The 27,622-nt window shown below is 40.4% G+C and overlaps 1 protein-coding gene across 1 annotated transcript; it reads right to left on the bottom strand.

Moving 5' to 3' along the window:
* On the bottom strand, nt 1–27,622 carry LOC140516690 (carboxypeptidase M-like). Its single transcript, XM_072627676.1, has 6 exons — nt 27,309–27,622; nt 27,090–27,244; nt 25,769–25,939; nt 23,076–23,228; nt 15,558–15,706; nt 1–2,216 (listed from the first exon to the last, which is right to left on the bottom strand). The coding sequence occupies exons 1-6, from the start codon at nt 27,620–27,622 to the stop codon at nt 1,968–1,970; spliced, it is 1,191 nt and encodes a 396-aa protein (XP_072483777.1). The 3' UTR covers nt 1–1,967.

Raw genomic sequence — 27,622 nt, 5'->3', positions numbered from 1 at the left:
CCATGCCTTGTGAGCATTTTTCAATGTGACAAGAACAGTTAAAGAAATGAATTCACTTCTGTGTTGAGTTTCTCAGAGATGTTTGGCTCACCAGAAGTAGGTGGTATTTTTCTCATTTGTTACAGAGATCAAATTCCATTATGGTGGTAACCCTAGGGAACTTGATCCGAACACCCTGGCCACACCTCTGAAATGAGATTTCTTTGAAAATACACTGGTGTGCAATGAAAAGCCACAATCCATTAGGGGCCACACCCAAGTCTTATACAAACCTGGATTCAGAACAATACTTTTCTGGTACTTAATATTGTGTTGTGTTTTGAGTATTGCTTGAAATATTACAACAGAGATTTCCCTTATTGTAAAGCTATCCTTTACGATAAAGTCAGCTGCAATGGTACTTATACGGTTAACATACTATTTTCCAAGCACCAATAATAACAACACAGCAGTTTGGCTCAGTAAAGCCATTGCTTTTAGATTTATTTACTGACTTAAATATGAACACTCTACAACTGAGTTGCTTGTGAATGGAGATGGCATGGCTCCAGGATCCTACATAGCTTCGCAGTAGGGGCCTACAGTAGTATTGTGCTCCTAAAATCCTACCCCTATGGCTCCATTTGGTACTGTAGGCCCTTTGTCAATTCATTGGTGAATCTACCACATTCCTCATAACACCGCTAATGGCATTAATTCCTAGACAGCTTGCCCTTGGTATTTTTCTACAATCTGCACCCTTCATATGACCTCTCCATCTTCTGCCAGAATTCCTGACCTCTGTAATTTTAGCACGCCAAACAGTTTGAGAAGCAGGTCCAAACTGGGAGGACAGACGAAGACTCTACTGTAAGCACTAAGGAAAGCTAAAGGAGAAAAGACTGGCTAGTCATTTAAAAGAAAAGAAAAGAAAAACAAAAACCGATCCATTGTTCTGAGTTCGGTGAGACAGCATCTGACCTTACCCTGACGTAGTGACTAGTAATCTTGCCAAAACCTGTTTCTGTATTTTACCCTGGCCCTGTCAGCCAATGTAACTTTAGATTTTGACCAATAATTCTAGCATTGATTTCTCTAAACCCTAAAAACATTCTTTGTAGTCTCTGTACCACCAGCCTCTACCACTTGGGCCAAGGCCTTGCAGGCAACCTTAAATGTTAATTGATTGATTTTGATCTCATTCTTATGAATTCACTTAGGAATTTCCATTTTATTGGGCAAAGTGGGTTCCATTTTTTTCCTTAGAGGAACTACTTTGTATTCATTTTTATGTTACATAATGATATCTATAGACCCCATCTCAGAATAATATATTTTTAAAACTAATTGAAGTAAATGTTAAATTTCCGTTAGAGTTCAGTGAAAATATTTAATCCTTTCCCCACCCCCCATCTCAAGTTTATGACCTCCTGAAATCTAAACATGCAAGTGTGTCAACCCTAAGTTAAGACTTTCTGTTCTAAAGGCTGAAGAATGAGAAGTCATTCAGAGGTCAGAGCTCCCAAGTGACAAGATGGAAATACACTTTGCTGGACCAGATGACAGATGGTCAAGACCTCATTTGGCAGGTTTGATAGACCAGGAGATGATTCTTGTCTCCTCCAAACCCTGCTTAGCTGTGATGAAGCCATCAGGTTCTGTTGGTGAAAGTTGAGGAAAGACCTAGAGTTTTCTGATCCACCTTAACAGGTAATTGAAATTCCATTTTGGAATTTCTGAGCAGCATCATTATTGGCATGATTCTGACATGATTTTATGGGTATCTTAAATATTATTGAGGCTTTTCCAGATACTTTGAGTGATTCAGGAATATCCAGTTCTGTAGGAAAGAGATGCCCCCATCTTAGGGAAAAGTCCATGGAGACCAGGCAGCTGACAAGACAGAGTGGGCAAAGTTGAACTGGCCTGGCTTGTTCATTACACATCCTGGAATGGGGGTGGAGGGTGGGGAGCGAAGTTCTGATGGTTTACTTTACATGAAGGATAGATACAAAAGTCAATAAAAATAAGGGGATAAAATGTGACATCAGTCTATCAGAATGCCTTCTAAGATACATGTAAAGAGGAACCTCAGAACATGAAACCCGGGTGATCACATTATAATCTGATTTCACTTGGAATGGAAAATGAAAGTCCACCCTTAGTGCACTGAAGTTTTGCGTGTTCTCTGGTATGGTCACTTGCTTTAGGATTGTTTTATGTCCAGGGACTGTAGCCTAAGGAGAAAAAAGAAACGTCATTTAACTCAGTTCAGATGTCCCACCTTGTCAACATGTTCTACATCAAGAGATAAAAATATTATTTTTGTGTAGTTTCCACAAAGCTTTGCTTAGGCTCCTGCCTAGTCAAGGTCAGAATCCTTCCTGAGAACTCAATGAGCTTTCCAGGGATCCTGGATAGGAATTGATAAAGTTTATTATAAAATTTTGGAATAATCTCTTTGTTCTCTCTGAAGCAAACTCAGAGAGTTTCTTCCTATATCAGTAAAAGCCAGCCAAAGCTGACTCTGCATTCCTTGGAGACCTTTAACCTATGACATATCTTGAATAATGGGTCTTTCCTTTGTATCTTATTATCTATAGACACATACTATGTTATGGCATATTAATGGTAAAGAAAATATAGACATCTTAGGTCATAATTTCTATTGAACATTGTTTGCCCCTTCCTGTGTCACTTATCTGTGGTGGGATTTCCTTCCTTGTCACCGAGACATATGTTTACCCAGCTTGGAATCTCAACATTTGATTGACATTGCTTTGTTAATTGTCTTGTCCTACTAAATTTATGATTTGTTCAACTAGGAGAGTTCCTTTCTCATGGCAAAATGTATATAAGCCAGAAGATTTCTGCACTGGGTAGCCAGAACATTTCTGGCTCCATAATGCATTATGTTATCGTTATCTTTAATGGGGAATTGATTAATTAATTAAATCATAAAATGTATGCATTCAGCCTGTTGCCTTTCTTTTTAAGTTTTTAGGTCAACAGTTATGGCGCCCAAACGTGGATTGGAACTGAGGAACAGGACGGGCATTGCCTCATCTCGCCAAGGCCAGGACTCCGGCGCCAGTAGGAACTGTTTTTCCTAGAGTCCTGGGCCTTGACGGGTCGGGGTAAGTCCTTCCATTCCCAGCTTCCAAAGGACTCAAAAATTCCCTTTAAAGATAACCGCAGGACAGAGACCACTCTGCGTGAAAACACCTCTGTATTAATTAGGTCTCCTCTGAAGATCGATCTTGGGTAATCAGCTAGCTATGGGTCAGTCAAAAACTAGAAGTAGAAATCCGGCTGACAAGACCCATGCTTCTTGTGTGTCAAGCCGTTACCAACCTGATGATCACAGGTATTACTAGCACTAGTGTTAGTCAACTAAAAATAGCCCTAAATGACGTTGGCCACCACAGGGCTCTTTTGGACCGGTCAAAGTTACTTTATCTTACAACCAAATTAAGAAAGGCCAACAAAACAACTAGCCAGCAGCGAGGACGTTTCATCCTGGGCTTGCTGACTTGGCTGAGCGAGAACAAAAGACAGGTAGCCTCTTCCCTCTAAGGCTGGGAGCTGCTTCAGCACCTAGCCGTATCCTGGCAAAAATCCTTTCTTTTTCAAGGGCTCCAGTCTGTCCTTCCCTTCACTCCCTCCGTCCTATTCCTCACCCCTTTCCTTCCTCCCCCTCCCCTTGAAGGCCTCTGATCTGGGGAAACTGATAGCACTTAGATGCAATCTTTCCCCCTCTCTTTCCCCTACCTTAGACCTGAGAAAGGCAGCCTCTGTTCAAGCCTCTGTTGCCTCCCTCCTCCCCATTCCCCCTCCCCGCTTTCCCGTAAGGGCTCTGGTCCTGAAGAGGACAGTTACAATCCACCTAAGAGCTAGAGGCCTGAACCTATTCCCATGGGGCCTGTTTAAGACAGTCAGAAACTTTGGGGCACCAAGGCTCCCCACCCCTCCAACAACTGCAGGGGTGCTCTGACAAAGGCTGCAGGATTCCCCTTGGATTCTTGCAACATCCTTTCCTCAGAATGATAATAGCCAATTCATGATGGGGATTTTTAGCAAGCTTCTAATTGCCTTCTCTCTCTGGGTTGTTTTTTGTGAGCTACGTTTGTATTTGTCCTGTTGTCATTTTGTCTGTTGGTGTATGTCCCTGTCCATATCATGTGTGCTGTGAATGAGTGTGTTATCTTGTAAGATTTAAACGCAAGCAGCCAGACTTCAAGGGCTGCAGCTAGGGTAATAAATTAACAAACAAAACTTTAACACTTTTCCTTGTTGTTCTGGTCTGGCCAACCTGGAATTACAATGGAAAGTTAGATCATCTTAGGTAAAAGCATTTTAGCAGATTTGTATGTTGTGAAATTAATCAGAAATATTTCGGGAACTGATCATTTGAAATTACTCCTAAGATTGTCAGTAGCCCACCTTTCTAGGTCCTAGACATTCCTCCCACCCTGTCCCAGCACCTGCATATCGCCTTAGGGGCTCAGTAAATTCTGCTGCTGTGGGGGGGATTGGTAAACGTGGACGAATCAGGCCTGTAGCGAGCATTCTCTAAACTCTGCCTGCGAAAGTCACCACTGGGACGTCAGTTTCTCTGCTCTTGGTAAGCTTCACTTCTTTGTTCTAGTTGCAAAAAGTATTTTATCTCTGTTTGACCCATTTTTCTGATTTGTAAAAATAATTGTGCTTGTTGTTATGGGATCAAAATGATAAAATGATTGTAAAATGCTTAACATAATGACTGGTATATGTTACATTATTATCTCTCCAAGGTAATTGTTATCTTCAAAGTGGTTTTAATTGCTAAAAGTAATAAGATCAATAATTTCTGGAAATGCAAATTATACCATCTGCAGTTATTGTTGTGTTAAAACTGTATTTCTAGGATTGTATTTCTGAATTTCTCTTAGATTGTGAAAATTGAGTGACCACTGTAATCTAGAAATAGTGTTAGAACAATTTTTAATATGAATTTTGTTGAAACTAAAAGATGTTGGGAAAATTGTGTAACATCAGTTCTGTTACTTTATCACTCCTGCTAACTTTGTCTTTTAATGTTTTGTAACTGTCATTTAGAAAACCAGGTATTTTCACCCTTGTCTGTTAAAAAAAAAAAAAGTTAAAGCTAAAGAATTTGGCTATCTTCTATGAAGCTGTAGGATTGTTAACTAAGCTATTTGGGATTATTGTTTTAATGCTGAAACCTAAAATTGTTAAATGATCCTATGTATGGAAAGGAGGGAATGGAGTGAAAGCTTTATTTAAATTCCTTCTGTTCATTCAGAACAGTCCTCCCATTCCTGTGGGTAAGATCATCAGTCTTAGTAAAGGAATTTGGTTGGTTAATGCAAATTCTAAACAATGAATATTACTTGCTCAGAAGTTGTAATAGATAGAGAGAATTTTTAATAATTGGCTTTTACATCAGTAAAGTTTTAAATCTGAGAAGGAAAGATATTAAATGGAATCCCTTACGTGTGTGTGTTCTGGTAAATCTTTATTGTTTATTGTAACTCCAAGAGAGTGGAAATAACTGTTATCTGATTCTAAGTTGTGATTAGTGAGACTTGCTGTTTAAGGTAAAAGGCATTTGGGACCGTAACTATTTTTGGTTTTGAGTTTGAATTTGGGTATAGTTGTCTGCATTAAATCAGTGTCTGAGAAAAATGCCACAAGCTACTCAGAGGGAATGTGATCCTGTACTGTTAACAGGTGAAGTTTGTATCTGGAAAGGAAACACCAAGGGGACAGTTCTAGACTCAATCTAGGATGGGATCCCCCTGGCTCAGTTTCCCTATTGTGTTCCTTTAAAAAGGAATGTTTTTCACCTGACTATTCCTGAGCCTGGCTATGAAACAGATACTGCATGATTGGAGAATTTCACTCCTATCTGAATTCAAACAGAGTAAAGGATGTTTTATCCTGCCATATTTTATATGTCACATGTCCCTGCTTTTTCCTTCTATAGCAATTTCTATGGTCAATAACAAGTGACCAGGAAAACATGTGAGCCTTTCGTGTAATCTTACTGGGAAATCTAATATTATTTTTATCTGAAATTAGAATATATGCAGAAGTTTATGTAAACTACTTAAGACTCATCTTAAGATGTTCTCATTGTTTAAAAGGATATTAAAAGCAACAGCATTTTTCTGTGAGTCGGTCTCGTATCTAAGAATACTGTAATAATTAAGAATTCAGTTTGTTATAATACTTTGGAAATTCATATTACTTAAGAACATTTTTGTAACAACTCAGCTTTAATGAATTCCAGTTTTAAAGGTTTATTTTAGCTTAAGAAAAAAAAGAAAGAGATATCAAGCATTTTAAGAGTTTCCAACTAGTTTTCTTCATAAGAGTTTAGTGAACATCAGAGTAAATTTTAAACTGTTTTCAAAGAAGGGAAATACTTTTAGAAGAAAATGTTTTGGAAAATCATGTGTGATTCTTAGAAGGCCTACTAAAGTTTCAAAATAATATACTGTTAAATTAAGCTGTTTTGATCTGAATATGTAGTCATTCTATGGCCTAAGTCAGAGTTAAAGTTTGCTTTTGAATTTATTATGTAAAAGATTTAATTCCTGAAGTATCTCATTCTTCCAGAGTGAGTATAATTAAGGAAGAATAACAACTTGTGAAACAAAGACATAATTCCATCAAACTATAAATTTAGTCATTAACCTCTTTGTTTTGTTTAAGCTGGAATGAGATTCCAGTACAGTTATGCTAGCAAAAAGTAATAACTTGTGAGCTATCTTGTCTTATGGTTAAAATGTAAAAGCAAGTGGAAGAATAGGATTGAGAGTTTTGGAAAGATAAATTAAGTTCTGATTGAAACTATGAAAGGTAGATAAGATTTGGGAATAAATATGGGTTATCCAAACCCCTCTTGGTCCTAGATAGTTGTTCTGGATACTTTTGTGTCAGTTTCAGATGGTTTAAAGAGTGAGGAAGTATTTTATCTGAGGGATACCTGCCAATATTGATTTCCTATATAAGACTGGGACTGCAATTTACTATTGTTTGAAGCTCTGATTACAGGAATACTTGTCTAAGTTATCATAAAGCCAATTGACATGTGCTGCAGGCTAATGGTGGATGCTTGGAAAGGTTTTGAAGACGACCTTGGACACGGCCTAGGTAGGATCTTCCTAACTTTATTTCCCAAATGTTCTATTTCCTTTCTGATAAAGGAAATTCCCCACCTGATTACCTCTAAGCCCTGCTTTCAGCACCTGGTAACCTCATGATTACATGTCAGATAATGGCTTATTCCTGGAATCAACCAGAACTAAGGAGATCCTTTCCTTCTGTTAACATTGTCCCTCTTTTTCTTTTATAGAAATCTTTATAATCAAGAAGTTCTGAAAGTACAGTACTAAGTCTATCAAATAATAAATGGAAATTGGAGCATCTCTGAATTATTTTAATGGGGTGCAGGAATGAATAGCTTACAACTTTAACCTATATTCCTGGCCAAATAAATAAATATAATATAGAGATAATATCAAGGAAATGATTAGACCAAGTAATAAGAGCAAATTTTGAGGAAAAGCAACAGGATCAGACTGATTCCTCTAAGAATTATATACAGGAGTATATGATTGGCTTCTAAAATTTATCATGCTTTTGATAATAAGATCTCAAATCTGGATTTTTGCACAAGATTGTATAAGACAGTGGTAAAATTATTTCTTGTCTGTTAAAGTACCTGTCCAATCATTTAAAAGGCAGATGAGTTCATTTTATGGTTGAACCCTCACATTTTAAAAGATTCTTATTCCAGGTAGAAGATTTAGGTAAAAACAGAAACAGCAAATAGGATAAACTGAAATTTTCTGAAACTTTAAAAATGGAGAACAAATTTTAAGTAATTGTACTAATTTATATTGTCAGAAGTATCTGGGAACTTCTAGATTTGAACCAGAAAGGCACAATTCTCTTTTTGAATTGTCCCAAGAATAAAACCTATTTTCAAAGAAAAGATATCTAGGTATCAGATAACTACATGATATCTACAGATAACTACAGATATCTACAGATAACTACATCTGGGATTCAAATTTAAATGAAAATTAAGAATGGATTACTGGGATACAAGGAACTTAATGTTAATTAACTTTGAAATAATAATTGCATTGATTTGTATGGTTCATGTTTAATTTTCTTGTTTATATTGGTGACATGTAAATCTCCCTTTCAAAACTAGTCTATTGTGAGCCATCTAAGTTTTAATCTGTACCTGACTTAATGTAAAAATGCAATTTGTGAACTGTAAAAAAAAACTTCATTGTGTTGTTTGAACCTAGCCCTGCATGGCTGGGAAACTGAACTAAGTGTCTTTAGCCATGTTAACTATGTTGTATTGTTTCATTTCAATTATCAAATCATGTTTTCTCGGAGACCTTGTCAAGTGTTCTGTATAGACTCTTGGATCCATCTGTCACCTCCATTGCTCCTGCTCCTGAGTGGATCATGCCCTCCAATTTTGAAGAGGCCTGAAGAAGATGCCATCAGACATAGACAACTGTCCCAAGAGCCTGGACCAGACTTGCATGAAGAGTAAAACTCTCACACTACTGGTTATTTAGAGGTTTTTTCATATCTTTGTTGGTCTACAGGCAAAGCCTTCGGCTTGCCTTTGACCAAAAGGAGGGAATGATAATGTTTAATATAAAATTTTGGAATAATCTCTTTGTTCTCTCTGAAGCAAACTCAGAGAGTTTCTTCCTATGTCAGCAAAAGCCAGCCAAAGCTGACTCTGCATTCCTTGGAGACCTTTAACCTATGACATATCTTGAATAATGGGTCTTTCCTTTGTATCTTATTATCTATAGACACATACTATGTTATGGCATATTAATGGTAAAGAAAACATAGACATCTTAGGTCATAATTTCTATTGAACATTGTTTGCCCCTTCCTGTGTCACTTATCTGTGGTGGGATTTCCTTCCTTGTCACCGAGACATATGTTTACCCAGCTTGGAATCTCAACATTTGATTGACATTGCTTTGTTAATTGTCTTGTCCTAATAAATTTATGATTTGTTCAACTAGGAGAGTTCCTTTCTCATGGCAAAATGTATATAAGCCAGAAGATTTCTGCACTGGGTAGCCAGAACATTTCTGGCTCCATAATGCATTATGTTACCGTTATCTTTAATGGGGAATTGATTAATTAATTAAATCATAAAATGTATGCATTCAGCCTGTTGCCTTTCTTTTTAAGTTTTTAGGTCAACAGAATCAAGGCTGATAAAGATGTAGCCAAGAACTATAAAATGAAAAAAAAAAAGGTCAGGCATGCAGCTGAGAAGTAGAAAGCAAAATTATCATTCTACTCTGGTCTTCTTCTGGGTGACCAAGAGTCCTCAGTGAAGGCAAAATTTGCACCAAAGGAAACGTGTTCCTGGCTCCCTCCCAGGAAATGTCGCAATATTTGTAAACAAAATAAGCAGACAAAGTCAGCTCCCTAGCAATTTATTTTCCCTCCAGAGTTAATTTAAGCTTGAATGCCTTCCAAAAGAACTTGAAATAGGGCCCTCTGTCTATCTTGGGATATTGGAATCAAAGTTTGAGTTTTGTCTCTGTAGGTTGTCAGTCAGGGGTGTCACCCATCCTGGCATGTGGGGGTACTGACTCTGGCATCCCAGAATTGTTCCTTCCTCCAGCTTCATGAGGGAGATACTAGGCAGCAATCTCTAGAATCAACAAAATACACCACCCCGTAATCAAGAGGGTGGTCCTTGTTGAATTAGCAGAGGGAATAAAGGAGGACTCTTAGCCTGGAGCCCTGTCACTAGCTGGCTGAACCAGCGATCACCTCAGATCAGGCAGAGTGAAATGACAACCAATTGAAATGGTCCTTAGCTGTACTATTGCTGATTGATAGCTCATTCAATCAGTGATTGGTCAAAAGCGGGGGAGGGAATCAGAACTCTTGGTTGATTGACAAGTGCATTCAGCCAGTGACAATGATGAAAAGACAAAGGGAGGAGGGTGAGAATCAGATCTCCACCCCCCTGCACTTGTATGGGTCTCATTCTGCTCTTTTGGGCTCTGTAATAGATAAGGTCCCTATTGTTGTCTCTGCCAGACTGACTGCCGTTCTTTCTTTCCTTCTTCATTTATTTATCTAAACATTTTCTTTTTGTTGATCATTTCTAGATTTATCCCTTCCTTATCTAAGAAACAATGGCTTGTAACAGACTGAAAAAAAAAAGACAGGAAAAAAAGCAGTTTAGCAAAACCAAAGGTTAACCCACAGAAGAACTGCCTCTGATAATATACACGATTTCATACTTTCATCAGTCCTCAACCTCTGCAAAGAAAAGAGAGAAGCAGCACATTTTTTTAAAGAGGAAAAAATAGGAAAAAAGATGGCCATGAAATTCTCATACTGAAAAATGCTGTATGTATGTAATCCATGGTAAATGGAGTATGAGAGCCCAAGGGAGGGAATCCTAGAATGTCAGCTGGAAGAGATCTTGGAGATCCTTTAGTATAACTTACATCTGACCAAGAATGCCTTATAACACTCCCAACAAGTGATCCAGTTCACCTCCAATGAGTGGAAACACATTACCTCCTGAATTCCATATTCCAATTCTTGCGGAGTTCTCTCTGTTTTTTCCTAATATCAACTCTAAAACTACCTAGTATCCCCTGTTTCTAATTTTGCCCTCAGGGCAAAGTAAAAGCAGTCCTTTTTCCAGGTGACAATCCTTTAGATATCTGAAGACAGTTTTCAGGGTCCCTTCCCCTGCCAAGTTTTCTCTTCTACAGGGTAAACACCTTGAGTCCTTTCAACTGATCCTTAAATAACACGGATTTGAGATCTGCCCTTCCCCATTTTACCTTGATTTAAAGGATTATTCGGTTTCTCAATGTCCTTTCTAAAATGTGGTTCTCAGAATGGAACACCACACTCCATATATCTGGCTAAAAGTCACGTCATAATAAAATCCTTAGTTCTGACCTTAAAGGTTTCACCTACCAAGTTTCATAGTAACTTCAGGCTCTTTGTTTTAAGCCAGGCTGATCAATGGGGCATAAATAATTCATCACCTGGGGGTGCCTCCTTACATACAAGGCTGTACAAATAATTTTTTGATGTACAATGAGGACTCACAATCTGTTTAATAATTAAAATGTTTGCATATATTTAATATCCAAAGAAATGAAAAATCCAAGGCAACAAGCTTAATGTTTATTAAATGGGCAAATAATGTGGTACAAGTCATGCAGAATCCCTTGGGGTGTTGGCATGTCCTTGCGCTCAAGGGAAGTTTATACATTTAAAGTTGTCTCTGGTACCACAGAGAGCAATTCATGTTATTCATTAGGTTTACTCCACCCAGGTGTATGAGTTTCTAGCCAAAAGGAAATACCACAGTGAAATCCAGTGTACACAGAAGGGACCATTTTACTACTTTGGGGGGAAAAAACGGGGTGGTGGTAGTGGAGTAGAAAACCCTTCTAAGCAAGGGAGGCCATAGTCCTAAGGATCATCATATCATAGATTTAGAACCAGAAGGGATCTGAGACCATGTAGTCCAATCCCCTCATTTTGTATATGAAGAAATTGAGAGTTAACAAGCATAAATGACTTGATCAAGGTCACTCCCACAACTGGTGAATGTCAGAGCTGGAATTTGAACTCAGGTCCTCTTTTCCAGTATACCCAACTGTTTCCCTAATCAGTACATCATGAAGGTCCACTATATTCTGACCAGAAAAAGGAGGAACAAGATCTCCCTTGAAGGGGCAAAGACCCCTTTCCCCCACCTCCTACCCCCTTCAAATCAGAGCAAATGCACGGTTTTGACAGTTTACAGTAGAGGTAATGGGTAGCTAGGTGGTGCAATTTATAAAGCACTGGGCTTGGAATCAGGAATCTTCCTGAGTTCAAATCTGACCTCAGACAATTAATAGCTATATGACTGTGAGCAAGTCACTTAACTCCGTTTGCCTCAGTTTCCTCATCAATAAAATGAACTTTGTCACAAAAACCCCAAAATGGGGTATAACTGAACAACAAAGATGAATGCTCCTGACTCCAGCCTGGCATTCTATCCATTTGCCACCTAGATGCCCTAAAAGTAAATAATGCAGATTAAATTTAGAATTGTGTGGCTACTGCTCCCTCCCAGAACCCATTTGTTAAACATTTGCCAGGACACCTTTGAATTGCTTCATACGTATTACTTTAGCTCTATAGGAATGTGCTAGAAGGCTGAGGGAATGAAGTCATGATCAGACTGGAGGCCAGTTGAGTTTGGGATAACAACAAAACTATTACTACTAGTAGTACTAGTACTGCTACTTCTGTGTGTTTCATCCTTCGTTGCTGAAGAAGACCATGCCATCAGAGAAATGATGACATGACTTGGACGTGACTTTGTGCTGAGTGAGGGAGGGCTGTGCAGATCACCAGCCTCACTTCTCCTCCAGAGCCATCTGAATCCAGTGACCAGATATTCATCAGGATGACTGGAGATGACCCAGGATGAGGCAATTGGGATTAAGTGACTTGCCCAAGGTCAACACAGCTAGTGAGTTTCAAGTATCTGAGGTGAGATTTGAACTCAGGTCCTTCTGACTCCTGGTCTATCCACTGCACCGCCTAGCTGCCCATACTACTACTGTTACTACTACTACTACTACTACTACTACTACTACTACTACTACTACTGCTACTACTGCTACTGCTACTACTACTACTACTACTACTACTACTGCTACTACTGCTACTACTATTACTACTACTGCTACTACTACTACTACTACTACTACTGCTACTACTACTACTACTACTACTGCTACTACTACTACTACTACTACTACTACTACTACTACTACTACTACTACTACTGCTACTACTACACCAGCAAATGGTATTTTTATAGCAAAATGCTTTACACCCATTGTCTCATTTGACCCTCACATTACAGCTGCCTGGAAGTAAGTGCCCATAAAGACACATTTACAATACACCAGAATTCTGTTCTATTTTGATCTCTGGGGTGGATGAACTCTCTAAGTCTGTGGTTTCAATTGGGCTGAATGTGCACTGCATTACACTGGTTACAGGGCAATTAAATGGCACAATACATAGAGTGCTGGGTCTGGAGTGAGGAAGATCTGAGTTCAGATGTGACCTCAGACACTTAGTATCCCTATGTTCTTGGGCAAGTCACTTAATCCCATTTGCCTTAGTTCCTCATCCATGAAATGAGCTAGAGAAGGAAACCACTAGCAAACCATTCCACCATCTTTGTCAAGAAAAACCCAAATGGAGTCACGAAGAGCTGGGCACGATTGAAATGACTCAAAACCAACTCCCCATTCTTACTGATGTCATCTCTTGACCTTCAGGCCACTGCCCGACCTTCTCAATGATCTGGGTTCATGATTTCCGTTTTTCTCTCCATTTCATTCTCTTCCATCATCCTAGGGGATGTCAGTGTTCATAATGGCAACCCTTCTAACAATCTGACCACACAATATCTCAGCCTAAAGACCCTTTTTTTATCCAACACATTTCATTGACACTATTACACTCTAGTCTTCACCATCTCTTGAAATTGCAATACCTCCAAGATCCTGAACTTTGAAATTTCTCTCTCTGACATGACCTTTTAATTCTTCTGTCTCTTCTACTCTCCTAAAACCTAATCTGCACTTTTACTTATGGATTCTTCACCATGGATTCTTCACTTAGTCTCCTAATTCGTATACCACACTTTGGCTTTACAAAGCCAAAAACCATTTTATTAGCTTCTACCTTAGAATCACTTGAACTTTCCATGGTCTTCAACCATTCCTGAACAGAAAATTATCAATCCTAAGTGGTTCAAACTTCTGATTTCTCTACTTCAAGGGGTATTGCTGGTAAATGCCACAAAATGAAAATGAACTTTCATCTTCTATACCTTACTCCTAACTATTTGATAACTCTTCTATCTTGGCCTTCATTGCTCCCCAGCTTTTTCCCCATAGAGATTGTTTTAAACCTTTTCTTTTTCCTCTTCTTTATCCAGCTACACTCCACACTGAGAAGGAGATTATCTGAAGGAAACTCTTATTATTTCTTCTCCTAAGAACCTCTCAGCATAATCTTTCCTGTGGCCACAGAAAGAAAGATTCCAGTCTGTAATAAAGCGAAACACCTTCCCCTTGTGCCCTCGAACCGATTTGCTCGAGAACCAAGACATTCCTCTCCTGCATCTTTCTGTCACACCCTTCTCATGCACCGACAATCATGCTCAAGTCTTCTGAATTCCAAATAAACTTTGCTTTACTATTCTACTCCTACCATTACCCCATGTTTCTTCCCTGTCACTGCCAAAATAAAACTACAACATCTATTTATGTGACTTCCCAGTCTTTATCTCCAGCTCTAACATCTTCAATGTCCTCTGTTTCCCAAGGAAAAGGTAACCACTGGTACCTTAAACTCAGTATGTCCAAAATGGCACTTGTCATCTTTCCCAATATACTTACTCCTCCTTTCGACTCCCTATTGTCTATGGTAACATAGAGGCATTATCGTCATTTTCCTTACTGCTTACATTTTATTAGTTAACAAGCCCATCTCTGTGATATCTCTTGAATCTTTGCCCTACTCTGCATTCCCAATGACATCCCCCTAGTTCAGGCTCTCACTGCCACCAACTTAGACTATTGCAAAAGTCTTCTTAGTAGATCTTTCCTCTTTTCCTTTTCTAATCCATCCTTTATCCTACTGCCACACTAATCTTCCATGAGGACCAATGAGTAGAAGTTGTAGAGAAGCAGATTTTGGCTAGATCTAAGACAAAAAAGAAATTACTTCTAGTCTGAAAGTAGAAGAAGCTACCTGGTGAGGTTTTGGAGAAAAAAGACTTAGAGGTCTTCAAGCCAAGGCTGGACAATCACTTGTTGAATATGTCACAGGGACTGCCTTTCATGTATGGACTGGACCAGAAGGCTGTGGACATCCCTTTCCAACACTAAAATTCTCTGAGTTCCCAATTACTGGAGATCATCCATCAGAGACTGGATGATGAGAACTTTGTAGAGAAATTAAGGAAGGTCTCAAGTATTTGTTAGAATAGATTACCCCTCAGATTCCTTCAGTGCTAAACTTCTTAAACACTAAATATTTGGAATATGGTCTGTCTTTCAAAAAAAAATGCTAACCAACCAATAAAAATAACAGCTGCTCAATATGTGATGTGACTTTTCCCATCTCAGATTTTTCAGAAAAATTGTTCTTTGTTGTACTATGTCAAATTTATCACTATCCCCTCCCTCTAGCCCTAGGCAGCTCTAATTCTTGGGCTTTCCTAAGAGTTTACTTTTAGTTGCCATCACTGCATTTCTCCAAACTGCATCCCTATGAGCAAAACAAGTCTCAACCCTAAGAAGGAAGCAAGTCAGTTACTGGATTCCAGAGATTGTTGTTTTAGAGCCAAGCAATCCCTCCACCCATAGCCTGTCTGATATGAATTTGTATGGGGGAAAGACTTGTCTTTTCAAAGTAAATTTGAACCACATCAATTATATGCTTACATTTATCGTATAGGATCCAGGCAGAAGAAGAAGATAATATTCTCCAAATTTGTTAGTTCTGAAGGGGCATATATGGTTCCTGCCCTTAGCCTCCACTATTACATTTGGTATTGGATTTTTGTTCACATCAAACACTTGACCTTTAATACCTAAAATGCACACACAAAAAAGGTTTATAGCCTGTGAGAATAAAACTTTTTTTCATTTAAAATATCTTGCCAAACTCTTATTGGAAGCTATTTAGATAATCAGATAACATTTTGTAGAAGAATCCCTCTCCCCCAACAATATTAACTTTGAGTAGGAAACCACAGAAATGTCTTTGACTCAGGACCCTCTAGAGACCCAACTGGTGCCAACACCTGTAGGATGGTTAAAGGCCAGAGGGGAGAATTTTAGGGGAAGGATGAAGCAGTCCAGTGGTTCAAATTATGTTCATGGAGAGTAAACCACAGACCATGAGAATTGAAGATGGAGGTTGCTCAAAGGAGAAGGCAGGAGGTGGGAATGGAGGTCATATCAGGCAGTTCAAAAGCTGTATAGACTGAGCATATATGCTGTAAAGTTGGAGCAGTAGTTACTGAGGAGATGACAGTTTTGCCTCACATCACTTCCTTATCCAAGATGATGAGAGTGGAGGCATGAGAGCCACACCCCCACTTTGCTCTCGAATCCCACTGTCAGACTGCACACCAGGAGGATAGCATTTTGAAGCACGCAGCTCCTTCCTTGATCTGATTCGTGACTTTTCTTTTATATCTGTTTTCAGTTTCCTTCATGACTGAATACTATCGGCATTGGCATTGAACAGGATTTTGATTGGCTGTTTGATCAGTTGTTGACGTTCTTTCCATTTCTTATTTAAGTTACAGTAGTTTTGTTGGTGTTTTAGGTCAGTTGGGTGGCACAGTGAAGAGTGTGCCCAGCCTGGAGTCAGGAAGACTCATCTTTGCCTGCTTAAATCTGGTTTCAGACACATTAGTGTCCTGATTTTTCTGCATCACCTTCAGCATTTGATGTTTTCTTTGTCTGTGATATTAGCCAATCTGAGAAGTGTGAGGAGTATCTTAGTGTTGTTTTAATTTGCATTTCTCTGATCAATAGCATTGGAGAGCATTTTTTTCCATGTGACCACTGATAGCTTTGATTTCTTCTTTTGAAAACTGCGCAGGCAGTTTTCTTAAGAGTTTAACTGGAGAACAGTTGCCCATCTGTGGTTGTAGAGGGAGTTTCCTCACCAGGAGTAATCAACGAATTCACAATTTGGACCAAAAGGCTACTTCATAAATGTATTTTAAAAAATTTCTTCAACTCAAATACTTTTTGATTAATACCATCTCAGGATCTTAGATCTAGGATGGGAAGATTCCTTATAAGCCATTGAGTCCAACCTCTCTAATTTAAATTTTTAAAAAAGTCAATTTTATCTTCAGTTCCAAATAGCCTACTCATATCCACTGAGAAAGGAAGAAAAACAAAGCCCATTACTAATAGGTATAGCTATGCAGTATCAGTCTCCACATTAGGGAGGGAAAGAGAAAGAAAAGATGTTTCATTTTACTCTCCGCCCATCACTTCTATCTGAAAGTAGATTGCATGTTGCTTAATAAGTCCTTTGGGACTGTGGTTTATCATGTTGATCAGAGTTCCCAAGTTGTTCAGGGTTGATTATTTTTACAATATTATTGTTATTTTATAACAATAATATATATACACACACTTTATATATATATGTATATATATGTGTATATATACACACACACACGTACACACACATATATTCTGGTTCTGATCACTTCACTTAGTGTCAGTTCATCTAAGTCTTTCCAGGCTTTTCTGAAACCATCTCCCTTCTTTTCTTACAACACAATAGTATTTCATCACGTTAATAATATGCCATAACTTGTTCAGTCATTCCCCATTTGATGAACATCCCCTCGGTTTCCAATTCTTTGCTACCACAAAAAGTTGCTGTAAATGTTTTGTGTACATATCAGTCCTTTCCTTCTTGCTGTATGCATGGGAAAATATGGAAGGTAAAGTAAGTTGAGGTATGAGATAGCAGTTATCATCACCATCATAAATAGCATTTATACAACACTTTAAGGTTTGCAAAAGTGCCTAATAAATATCTCCTTTTGTCTTCACAACAATTCTCAAAAGTAGGTGCTCTTATTTTACAGATAAGGAAACTGAGGCAGATACGTTAAGTAACTTTACCAGGATTAGAGAGCTAGAAAGGATCTAAGATCAGTTTTGAACTTGAGTCTCCCTGACTCCAAATACTAAGCTTTAGCCATTGACTCCACAGCTTGCCATTTCTGACCTGGCTTCATTCATGAACACCCTGGATACTATGGCTATACCATCTGCTTATCTTCTTCTAGCCAAGCAACAAATGACAAGGTGGGCAGACATCAGAAGTGCGAGAGACAAGTAGTCTTGCCTTAGGTCAGTGTGGCTCAGGTCTTTAATGTTGATATAGATACTATGTGGCCTTTTTCTCTTTTGTTCTCTTACAACAAAGCAGTCAGGGGTGGACAAAGTTCTTTTGCTAGACTGTATCCATTGGTGAACAAAACATCCCCCAGGTTTTTATTGTCCAGCCTTTTAGATTGCTGGGTGGTTCTGGACCACAACTTGAAACGTCAGGGTTTTTTCTTTATGGGAAATCAGGGCACGGTATGGTTTCCATTTAAGATTTCTAAGAAATGACTGAAGACTGCCAAATAGCTCCAGAAATTATCTGAAGTTCCTCAAGCTCTAAATTCATGACCTTTTACCCTAAAATCCTCTTCTGGGCCCAGAGAAGAGATTTCCCAATAGGTGAAAGGATTTCCCATTCTAATCTAAGCCTCAGAGCCCCCAGGAAGCAAAGACTTTATCAAGTGAGGGGAATGGGTTGGATAAATTCTAAGGTTCCACCATGTTCTAAAGCCTACGATACTGGAATCTACAAAGAAGGCTTAGCTTCTAGAATTTGGCTCTAATACTTGTCTAAGGCTAACTCTCTGTGACACTGGCCAAACTGTTCTCTTCTTTCTAGGTCTTTAGCTTCTTTCTATGAAAAATGCAGCTTAATATGTGTAAGCTCCCCTCTAAGCTCAGTCCTTGAAAATGCAATAGGAGATCTGATGTCGCCTGAGAGTGGCACAATAATAGAGTGGTATTCTCCCATATTGGAGACCTCTGGTCATTTTGAAGCAGTTTCACGTGTTATCTCATTTCCCCCTCATGTGAACTCTATGGATTAGATAGAACAGGACTTACTGCCCCCATTTTTCAGAAGAGGAGCAGACACAGAACTTACCTAAGGTCACGCAGCTAGTTAGTAATAATGATCTCTCACATTCATATAATGCTTTAGGTTTGCAAAATCATTCTCACGATTTATCTCATTCTCACCATAACTCTGTAAGATGCTATTATTATCCAGATAAGGAAACTGCAGATGAATGAGGTTAAGGGGCTTTCCTAATAAATGTCTAAGGTGGGATCTGAACTTAGGTCTTCATGATTCCAGCACTCTACCCACTGTACCATCTAGCTAACTACCTTTAACTGTAGTCAGTGATGGAACCCATGTTTCCTGCTGCCAACATCCAGTGCTCAAAGCACTACAACAAGGTTTTTATACGTAGGGTCTAGTCTGAAGTAATAGCAGTCTCAACCACTTTAGATACATCATGTCAAATGATGAAATTGGGTCATTGATGGCAAAGTCACCAGACACTTCAATGTCGAGGTCAGAGCTGAAGAGCACTAGAACAGATGCCCATTGTCAGGAAGTTCAGGAATCAAGATTTCCCATGGACTTCAAGTCACAAGGGCAGAAAAGACATTCCATGGAAGACCCTGAAATCCAAGCCTCACGAGGAAACCTTGAAAGCGGTTGCAGTTGCAATGGGAAATATCAGTCTGAAACCACAAGAGGGCAGAATTGTTGCACCAATCCATGCAGTCATTTAATTTAATTAATTAATTTTGTTTTCTGCAATAAAATTGCAGCTGGAAACCTCCCCCGGCAAGAATCCAGGAGAAATCATGTTCCTTCGCCTCCAACCCTGACCGTGGGGCACCATGAAAGAATTACAGTTAGCGTGCAAAGACCCCAATTCAGGATTCTTAAAGGATAAAACTCAAACCACATGTTTTTTTTCAAAGCAGATTTGTTTCTAAGCTGGAAGAAAAGGATGAGACCTGAGTGAAAAGCGCTCCCTTGTTCTCACTGAAAGACAAAAGAGAAGAAAATGCTGTAGTGACTGTATCTTTCTGAAATTACCTTCAGTCTTTGGTTGACTTGACTCAAGGGGCTGTAGATCTTTTCTTTCCTAAACTAGTGTAACCTTTTCTTTTTAATAATTAAGTTATTTGTTTTCAGTTTTCTGCAATCACTTCCATAAGTCTTATATTTTCTCCCCCTCCCTGAAACGACATGCAATCTTATGTGGGTTCTACATATACATCCTTATTAAGCACATTTTCCCATTAGTCATGTTGCATAGAAGAGCTAAAATGAATGGAAGAAATCATGAGAGAAAACAAACCAAACGAAAACAACACAAAGCAGAAATGTTCTGCTTCATTCTGTGTTCTGATTCCATAGTTCTTTCTCTGGATGTGGGTGGCATTTTGTCTCAGTAGTCCTTTGGGAATGTTTGTATTGCTGTGAGGGGCTGGGTCTACCAGAAATAGTCCTCACACACTGTGGCTGATACTGTGTACAATGTAATCCTGGTTCTTCTCATTTCACTCAGCATCAGTTCATAGAAGTCCTTCCAGGCCTCTCTGAAGTCCTCCTGTCCATCATTTCCTAAGCCAGTGTTTTCTCATTCATTAAAGTCCTGGAATGGTCAGCATGGGGTATACAGTCTGCTGGTCTTCTAACCAAGCAAGAAATGACTCCATGGGCTGAATTTTGTGCCAATCACATTCTGTGTGGATAAACTATACCTCCCTTCTACATTCTACGAGTAGGATCAGTTATTTGATATGCAATGCATAAGCCATTCTCTTTGCTTCCCTTCTCCCCTCCAGAATGCCTTTCTTTGGTTCTTTATGGTATGCCAGAGAGAGAGACTCTGTGACTGATACCCAGGTTCCTTTACCCCTATAGTCCCTGAAGGGAGCCAATATGGACACACCTCCTGAATCAGAGCAAATGAGAATTAGCTACAGAAGAGAACTCAAACATCATGGGAAAGGCACAGACCTGAGAGTCAGGAGGCCCCAGGCCTGTCATTGAATAATAGCTAGCATTTAGAATTGGCAAGAACACTTTATAAATATTACATCATTTTACCCTTATTACAATCCTGGGAGAGATTATTATCCCAGTTTTACAGATGAGGAGACTGAGGCCCAGAGAAATAAAGTGACTTGTCCAAGGACTCAAATGGAAGTAAGTGGAAGAGCTGGGATTGAAACCCATATCTTTTGATTCCTCCATCCTCTGCTGCTTGGCTAAAGCTATGGATCAGAGAAAAGACAAATGATTTAGGGCATAGGCCTAGAGAGATCATTTGCCTTTTCTATAACCCACCCCCTTACAGAGGTGGACTCAGGATGCAGAATGAAGACGTACTGTTTTGAACATGTCCAACATGGTAAATTTGTTTTGCTGGCCTAATTCTGTTTGTAACAGGGGTTACAGGGCATGGATGAAAAAAATTTGAGAGAAAGGTATTAGATGAGGAAAGCTAGAGGTTGAAGAGGAGGGGATTTTCAGGCTGAAGTGATTCAGGATGAATGTGAAGGGTGGATGAAATTTTAGGGTCATGAGAAATTGAGGGAAGATAGATCACATATTTTATAATGAAACCTTTTTTAGAGATATTTATATCCTCTTGAATATACTTATATTTTATGACTCAACTTAGAAAACAAGCTTAGGGGGTCAATCTGCCTAAGACTTGGGTCATTTTTTTCTTTCATATCTATTTCTTATTTACTTTTAGTGAATTTTTTCTAAACTTCTATGTCCTTTCCCCCTACAGCCCCTTCTGAACATATCCTAGAAAATATACTCTTGTGGTACAATTCATATGGCAGACAGAAAGTACAGGAGGAAGGGAAATGGATGCCCAAAGTAGACATACAGTTACGACCGAAATGACAGAAGAAGGAAGCAGGTAATTAAGAACTTGAGCATATACAACGTGTACAAATCCAGGAAGCCTAACAGATCCAGGGGATTAAGGTTTGGGGGCTCAGCACTGGTAACCAGAGATCAATCAAGGTTTAGAATTTAGCAAAGGAGAAAGACATGGGATGATGGGCAAAAACCCTAGAACCTAAGTGAAGATGGAAATGATACTTTCTCCAAAACAAACCAAAAAAAGGATGATGTAAAATGATGGCTTTTTGTTGAGGATTAGGGCAAGAACTTGGCAAAAACCAAAACCAAAAGCCCAAACGCTTTCTTTCCTCCCTGCACTTTACTTGACGTTATAGCAGAAAAACATTTGCCAATTTCTGATCTTTCTTCTGGACGTTCTAAATAGAAGCAGATGATACCAACATTTAACAAAGTCAAAGAGCTTTACAAAGCCCACATGAGTGAAGACTGAGTGACAGCTGGGGCGCTGAACTGTACATGATCCCAGTTAATATATTGCTCTTTTGTTCATTGTATTTGACCAGCAGCTGTGGGAAATACTGGCAAAGGACTTTGCGGAAGCAGGCCAGGTAGAGCCCCATGATACTAGCTTGGATGCATTTGGCAGGATTTCTAGGGGGGAGGGGGGGGATGCTGGAGTCACTGTTGGTCTCTTCCTACCTTGGAAAAGAAACGGACAAAAGGTCATCAAGCAGGTGTCCAGTTACCCCTCTGGAATGTTTTGGTCTTCAAAGACCTCATTTTGCCACTTACCACTTATAACCTCAAGGAAGTCATTTGAACTCTTAGCATCAGCTTTCCCAGATGTGAAATGGGGCCAAGAAGAGTTGTACTGGGAAACTAAAGTGAAATATGGAAATTTATGAAGTTCAAATTATGAAGTATCACATATGCAGGTGGGCTTTTATTAATTTTTTTCTATAATGGGTAATAAGTAACCTAGGATAGGTCACCATTAACTTACACGGTGGGATGTGAGATGTGAATTCATGGAGGACAAGGACAATGTCACCTTTTATCTTTGCAGCCCCAGTGCCTCCTAGAGCGTCTTATATGCCAGATTCTTGTAATAAATATTTGTTGAATGAGCGTCATCCCTTTCACTAACACAGGGTGTTCTTGTCTTGAGGCCAGTTTCCAAGTGACTTGATATTTGAACTTGGGGCCCACTGGAAATCAACACTTTTTGTCCTCTCTTTTACCCCAACTGGCTGACATAGCACCTTCCCAAATATGGAAGGATTCCTCTCTAGCAGAGAAAGTTCTTCACTTCTAGTTATGCCTCCTAGGAAAAACCATAATGTACCCAGGAAATTGGTAAGTTCGCATTCTTATCCCACAGGTTTTGCTAGAAGTCATACTTGGCGTTAGCAAAGAATTCATTTGAAAATCTTACGGACCTAGATGAACCTGTTTCATGAAGCTGATTAGTGAGTCTCGCTTCTTATTCCAAAAGTCTGGGAGATTTTCTTCTGGTGGATATTTGCAGCATGACACCTCCAACGTAATTTCAAAACACTGGGCCCAGATGTAGTTGTAATCTTGCATCCCACCTAAACAAAAGCACCAGACAAACAGAAATGGGTGAATTAGGCAGCTGCAGATGCTTGTGTTACAGGAAAAGAAGAGGCATTTCGCTCACAGTGATAAGAGCCTGCATTTGATGGCAGAGAATGTGGGTTAAATTCTGTTTTTTTCTGCTGAAGACCTAGGAGATCCCTGGCAAGTCCCTTGACCTCTCTAAAATGAGAGGGCTGCATTAGACTGTCTCAGAAGTGCTTACCAATTAGTATTGTTTTCTTTTGTTTTCAAAGATGACCAGCGACCTCACAAATGATGTCTTGACTTGCCCTTCAATTGTATTTAAGAGAGGCAGAGTTGCATAAAGCCTCATTCTGTCTTCCTGAGTCATCAAAGTCCAGTCACAAGACAAAAGTCAAGATGACTGGTGATGATCTGGGGTGCAGGGGATGACCATGGCATCTTTGATGTCTGACCAAGCTCTAAGCACTCCACAGAGCCTGCCTCACCTCCTTCATGACTGCTGGAACAAATTGTTCTCATCTGCCCATTCCGATGGAGGAAGTCTTCACATGTTTGGTTTAGACATCCCCCTAATTCACTGATGAGGCCTGTTGGTTACCCTTATGGTTTAACTTGGGGAGTGACCACCTGCACATGCTCCAGCTTCTTGGAGCCACAGGTGAGAGTTGGGTGACAGGTGGATACCAAAGGTGGATGAGTAGCCCTGACAAGGGCTCAGCAAGCCCTCACAACAGAAGTACTAGCCTTCCCTGAACACCCCATTCACTCCATCAATTAGTGTACAGACACAAGACCTGACAAAGCAATTATCTAGGGGCAACTGGAAATGCTCCACTATGGCTCTTATACCAGGCTGCTGAAACATGTCCAAGATTGTCCCCATGTTACAAAATTTCCATTACAAGAGGATTCCTCCCTTAACAAAATGACTCATTGCTGGATCCTCTTAAGAGAGAGCTTCCTCAAGTGCACATCTCTTTAAGGCCAAAAAAAAAAAAAAAATGAGAGGGCACACCTGCACTTTTGTAATGAAGGCTCAACTTCCTGGGCCATTTCTGGGTCAATCATCACCAGAGTAACCTTCTGATAGAAAAGCAAGGCACAAATTTTGCTGTTACTGATGCAGACTGAACTGGGGGTCCCCACTACTCCAGATGTTGAGGGTGTTCACTCTGACACTCTTTTGCCTCTCATTCCAGCACGTATTTTTAAGACGATTATAAATTTAAAGTACAATGTTTTATCTGATTTTAACTTAGAATCCTAGAAGAGTTGAAAAGTATGCACACATCAGGTATCTTCTATGGTTCAGGGGTTATTATCCTCTAAGGGTTATGTGGGTAGATGCCAGAAGGTCCATGAATTTGGATGGGGAAAAAAATTCTAACCTCATTTCAATAGAACTGGTTTCCTTTGTAATCCAATGTATTAAAAACATGCTTTTGTAGGCTTCATCAGATTGCCAAAGGGGTTCATGATGCAAAAAGATTTAAGAACCTCCCCTGGACTAGTCTATATTCCATCTGTAGAATGAATGACTTCTAACGATCTCCCTGACAAGGTTTGTGCTGGAATGGTTCTAGCTCTGATTTATAGACAGTTCTGTTGGGTAAGAGACCTTTATGTTGACTGAGATCTGCCTTCCTGTAATTTCCACCGAGTACTTCTGTGGCCAGGCAGGACAAATGTAATCCCTCCTTCTCACATGCTAGCCCTTCAAACATTTGAATAGAGCACACTTCCTGCCAAACTCCCCATTCATCAGCACTGAAGACACACAAGTCTATCGAGACTCACACATGGGAATGAGTCCCAGAATTACTGTTGTGTGTCACTATGTTTCCAACTAATCCCACGCAATACGGGTTTGTTCTCATACGCAAGAGACAGACAGTAAAGCTTGCCTTTGAGCCAGAGAATATTTCTCTTCTAAGTGTAAGGAGAAAACTTTGTATCAACAGTGGGGAGGAAGGTGACAGAAGCCTGGAAACAGAGGGAGCAAAGGAGGTGAAACCCATAGAAAGATGTGCTTAAGACACCTATTTATTTGGCTGCATTATCAATCCTACTGTCTGCTTGTTTTACATTCTTTCATGTGGCTGGCCCAGAGCCATCCTGCTGTAAAAAGTACCAACTTGTGTGTCTGCTCTCCGTCCTTCCCACAGCTGAACAACTGAATGGGGAGGGAGTTAGGAAAAGGGACTAGTGAGTATTCTGGCCCATCAGCACCTGGAATTCAAAAGAAGCAGTATCTAGGCTGCTATTTGTACAATCACGCCTCTAGGGGAGGGGACTCTTCCCATAGGGTCCTGACCCACTGTGGCCATGGAATGTTGCATTTTCTCATTTCTGCCTGGGTTCTTGATGACAGGGAACGTTATTATTATCTATGTCAAACACAAACTCATCTACACTCTGTTAGCAAGGGATTGCCAGTAGTCTGCAAGGACTGGGGGGTCTTTGGATAACTGCTTATAGAGAGAAGAACATATAACCTTTGGATTAAAGAGACAAGAAAAGAACACAGTAGAACCAGAGAAAAACTAACCTTTGAGTGGGTACCACAAGTATCCATTTGTTATACCATCGGGGAAATTTATACTATTTTCACAAAAGTTTCCTGTTTTCATTTCAGGATTCTTTGAAGAGTAGGTATACGCAAGATACTCGAACACATCATTGTCTGGGGTTAGGCTAAAGCCCCGTTTTGTCCCAGTCTCTGTAAATGGAAGACAGACGGATACATAGCAGTAAATTCCAACTTAAGCTGAGGAAAGCTATATAGCACAGCTCTGACAAATCCCCGAGGGGGCAATGTGATCATCCCACGCACAGTGAAGTGAATGGGTGTGCTATCTTCAGACAAGGCAACAGAAAACAAGATAAACCTATGACCAAACCAGGAACAGGGCTGGGTTCACTAAGCATCTTGCTGTCCTGTTTATTCACTGTGAATAAGCTCTGGGAGCAGCTAAGCGTTTCCCAGGCAGGGGAAGGAAAAGCTAAATGAAATTTCCAAAGCATGGAGAATACTCTCTGCCTCCATCTCACTCCAGGGAACTCACTGGCTCTCTGTGGAGTCAGAAAATTTTGAGCAAGTGGGAAAATGAAGCGAATATTTGGCCTTTTATTATGTTGGGTTTGAACTGCTTTGTCACCCAATCAAGGCCAGAGTTTGACAAAAGCTTTGAATTCAGGGCCCGATCCAAAGCCAGAAGAGTTTTTCTGCTTTGAAGGGGAAAAAAAGTGATTTTGTTTTTAAATTTAGTTTTATTTTTTTTTTTAAAACAACTTGTTGTCTAGGACTAGTAGTTTCGAACTTAGATTTCCTGTTTCAAGTTTTACGGTATTACAATGACCTGAATCTTTGTTTCTCCTTGACAAAAACTAGTCACCTGGAAGGCTGTATAACATTTCTTCAAGAGGCTACTAGTAGCCCTGCTGGGTCTTTGAGACCCATTGTTTAGGGCATTAGGGTGACAGGGAAATGTATAGAAGGGTCTTCAAGGTTTCTCTGGAACAATCCAAGGACAGCTGGGGATATATGTATGGAGTAAGGTATACTAGGTGGGTGGGAATCCCTTTCCTCTTTTCTCTCCTGCTCTTTGGCAGCAGAGTCTAACTGGGAGGGGGTACCATGGTGGCTGCCAGAGGAGCTGCGCCCTCGTAGCTGGTGGAGCTGCGCATGTGTAGCCGGAGGAGCTGCCCCCTCGTAGTTGGTGGAGCTGCGCATGTGGAGCCAGAGGAGCTGCGCCCTCGTAGCTGGTGGAGCTGCGCATGTGTAGCCGGAGGAGCTGCCCCCTCGTAGCTGGTGGAGCTGCGCATGTGTAGCCAGAGGAGCTGCGCATGTGGAGCCAGAGGAGCTGCACCCTCGTAGCTGGTGGAGCTGCGCATGTGTAGCCAGAGGAGCTGAGCCCTCGTAGCTGGTGGAGCTGCGCATGTGTAGCCACAGGAGCTGCGCCCTCGTAGCTGGTGGAGCTGCGCATGTGTAGGCAGAGGAGCTGCGCCCTCGTAGCTGGTGGAGCTGCGCATGTGTAGCCGGAGGAGCTGCCCCCTCGTAGCTGGTGGAGCTGCGCATGTGTAGCCACAGGAGCTGCGCCCTCGTAGCTGGTGGAGCTGCGCATGTGTAGCCAGAGGAGCTGCGCATGTGGAGCCAGAGGAGCTGAGCCCTCGTAGCTGGTGGAGCTGCGCATGTGTAGCCAGAGGAGCTGAGCCCTCGTAGCTGGTGGAGCTGCGCATGTGTAGCCACAGGAGCTGCGCCCTCGTAGCTGGTGGAGCTGCGCATGTGTAGGCAGAAGAGCTGGCGCCCTCCCCCACCCCTACCCTCGCCGCCGTCTGTGACCGAGTAGGGCACATGCGCATGCGCCAGGGTCCCTCCGCCCCCTGAACCCTGTCCGCACAT

This window comes from Notamacropus eugenii, chromosome Y, assembly GCF_028372415.1.
Source record: "Notamacropus eugenii isolate mMacEug1 chromosome Y, mMacEug1.pri_v2, whole genome shotgun sequence".
NCBI classification, from domain to species: domain Eukaryota; kingdom Metazoa; phylum Chordata; class Mammalia; order Diprotodontia; family Macropodidae; genus Notamacropus; species Notamacropus eugenii.
The sequence above is the reverse complement of the archived record's forward strand: the minus strand, read 5'-3'. Positions and strand labels throughout refer to the sequence as shown.

What these genes read in the sequence shown, in the direction of transcription:
- LOC140516690 (XM_072627676.1), bottom strand. Translation starts at nt 27,622, where the DNA reads ATGTGCGGACAGGGTTCAGGGGGCGGAGGGACCCTGGCGCATGCGCAT. An exon ending in CTTGTGGTACCCACTCAAAG is followed by an intron (nt 23,229 to 25,768) that starts GTTAGTTTTTCT and finishes GCTTTTGTTTAG; the next exon opens with GTGGGATGCAAGATTACAAC. An exon ending in CATGAAACAGGTTCATCTAG is followed by an intron (nt 15,707 to 23,075) that starts GTCCGTAAGATT and finishes TGTGCATTTTAG; the next exon opens with GTATTAAAGGTCAAGTGTTT.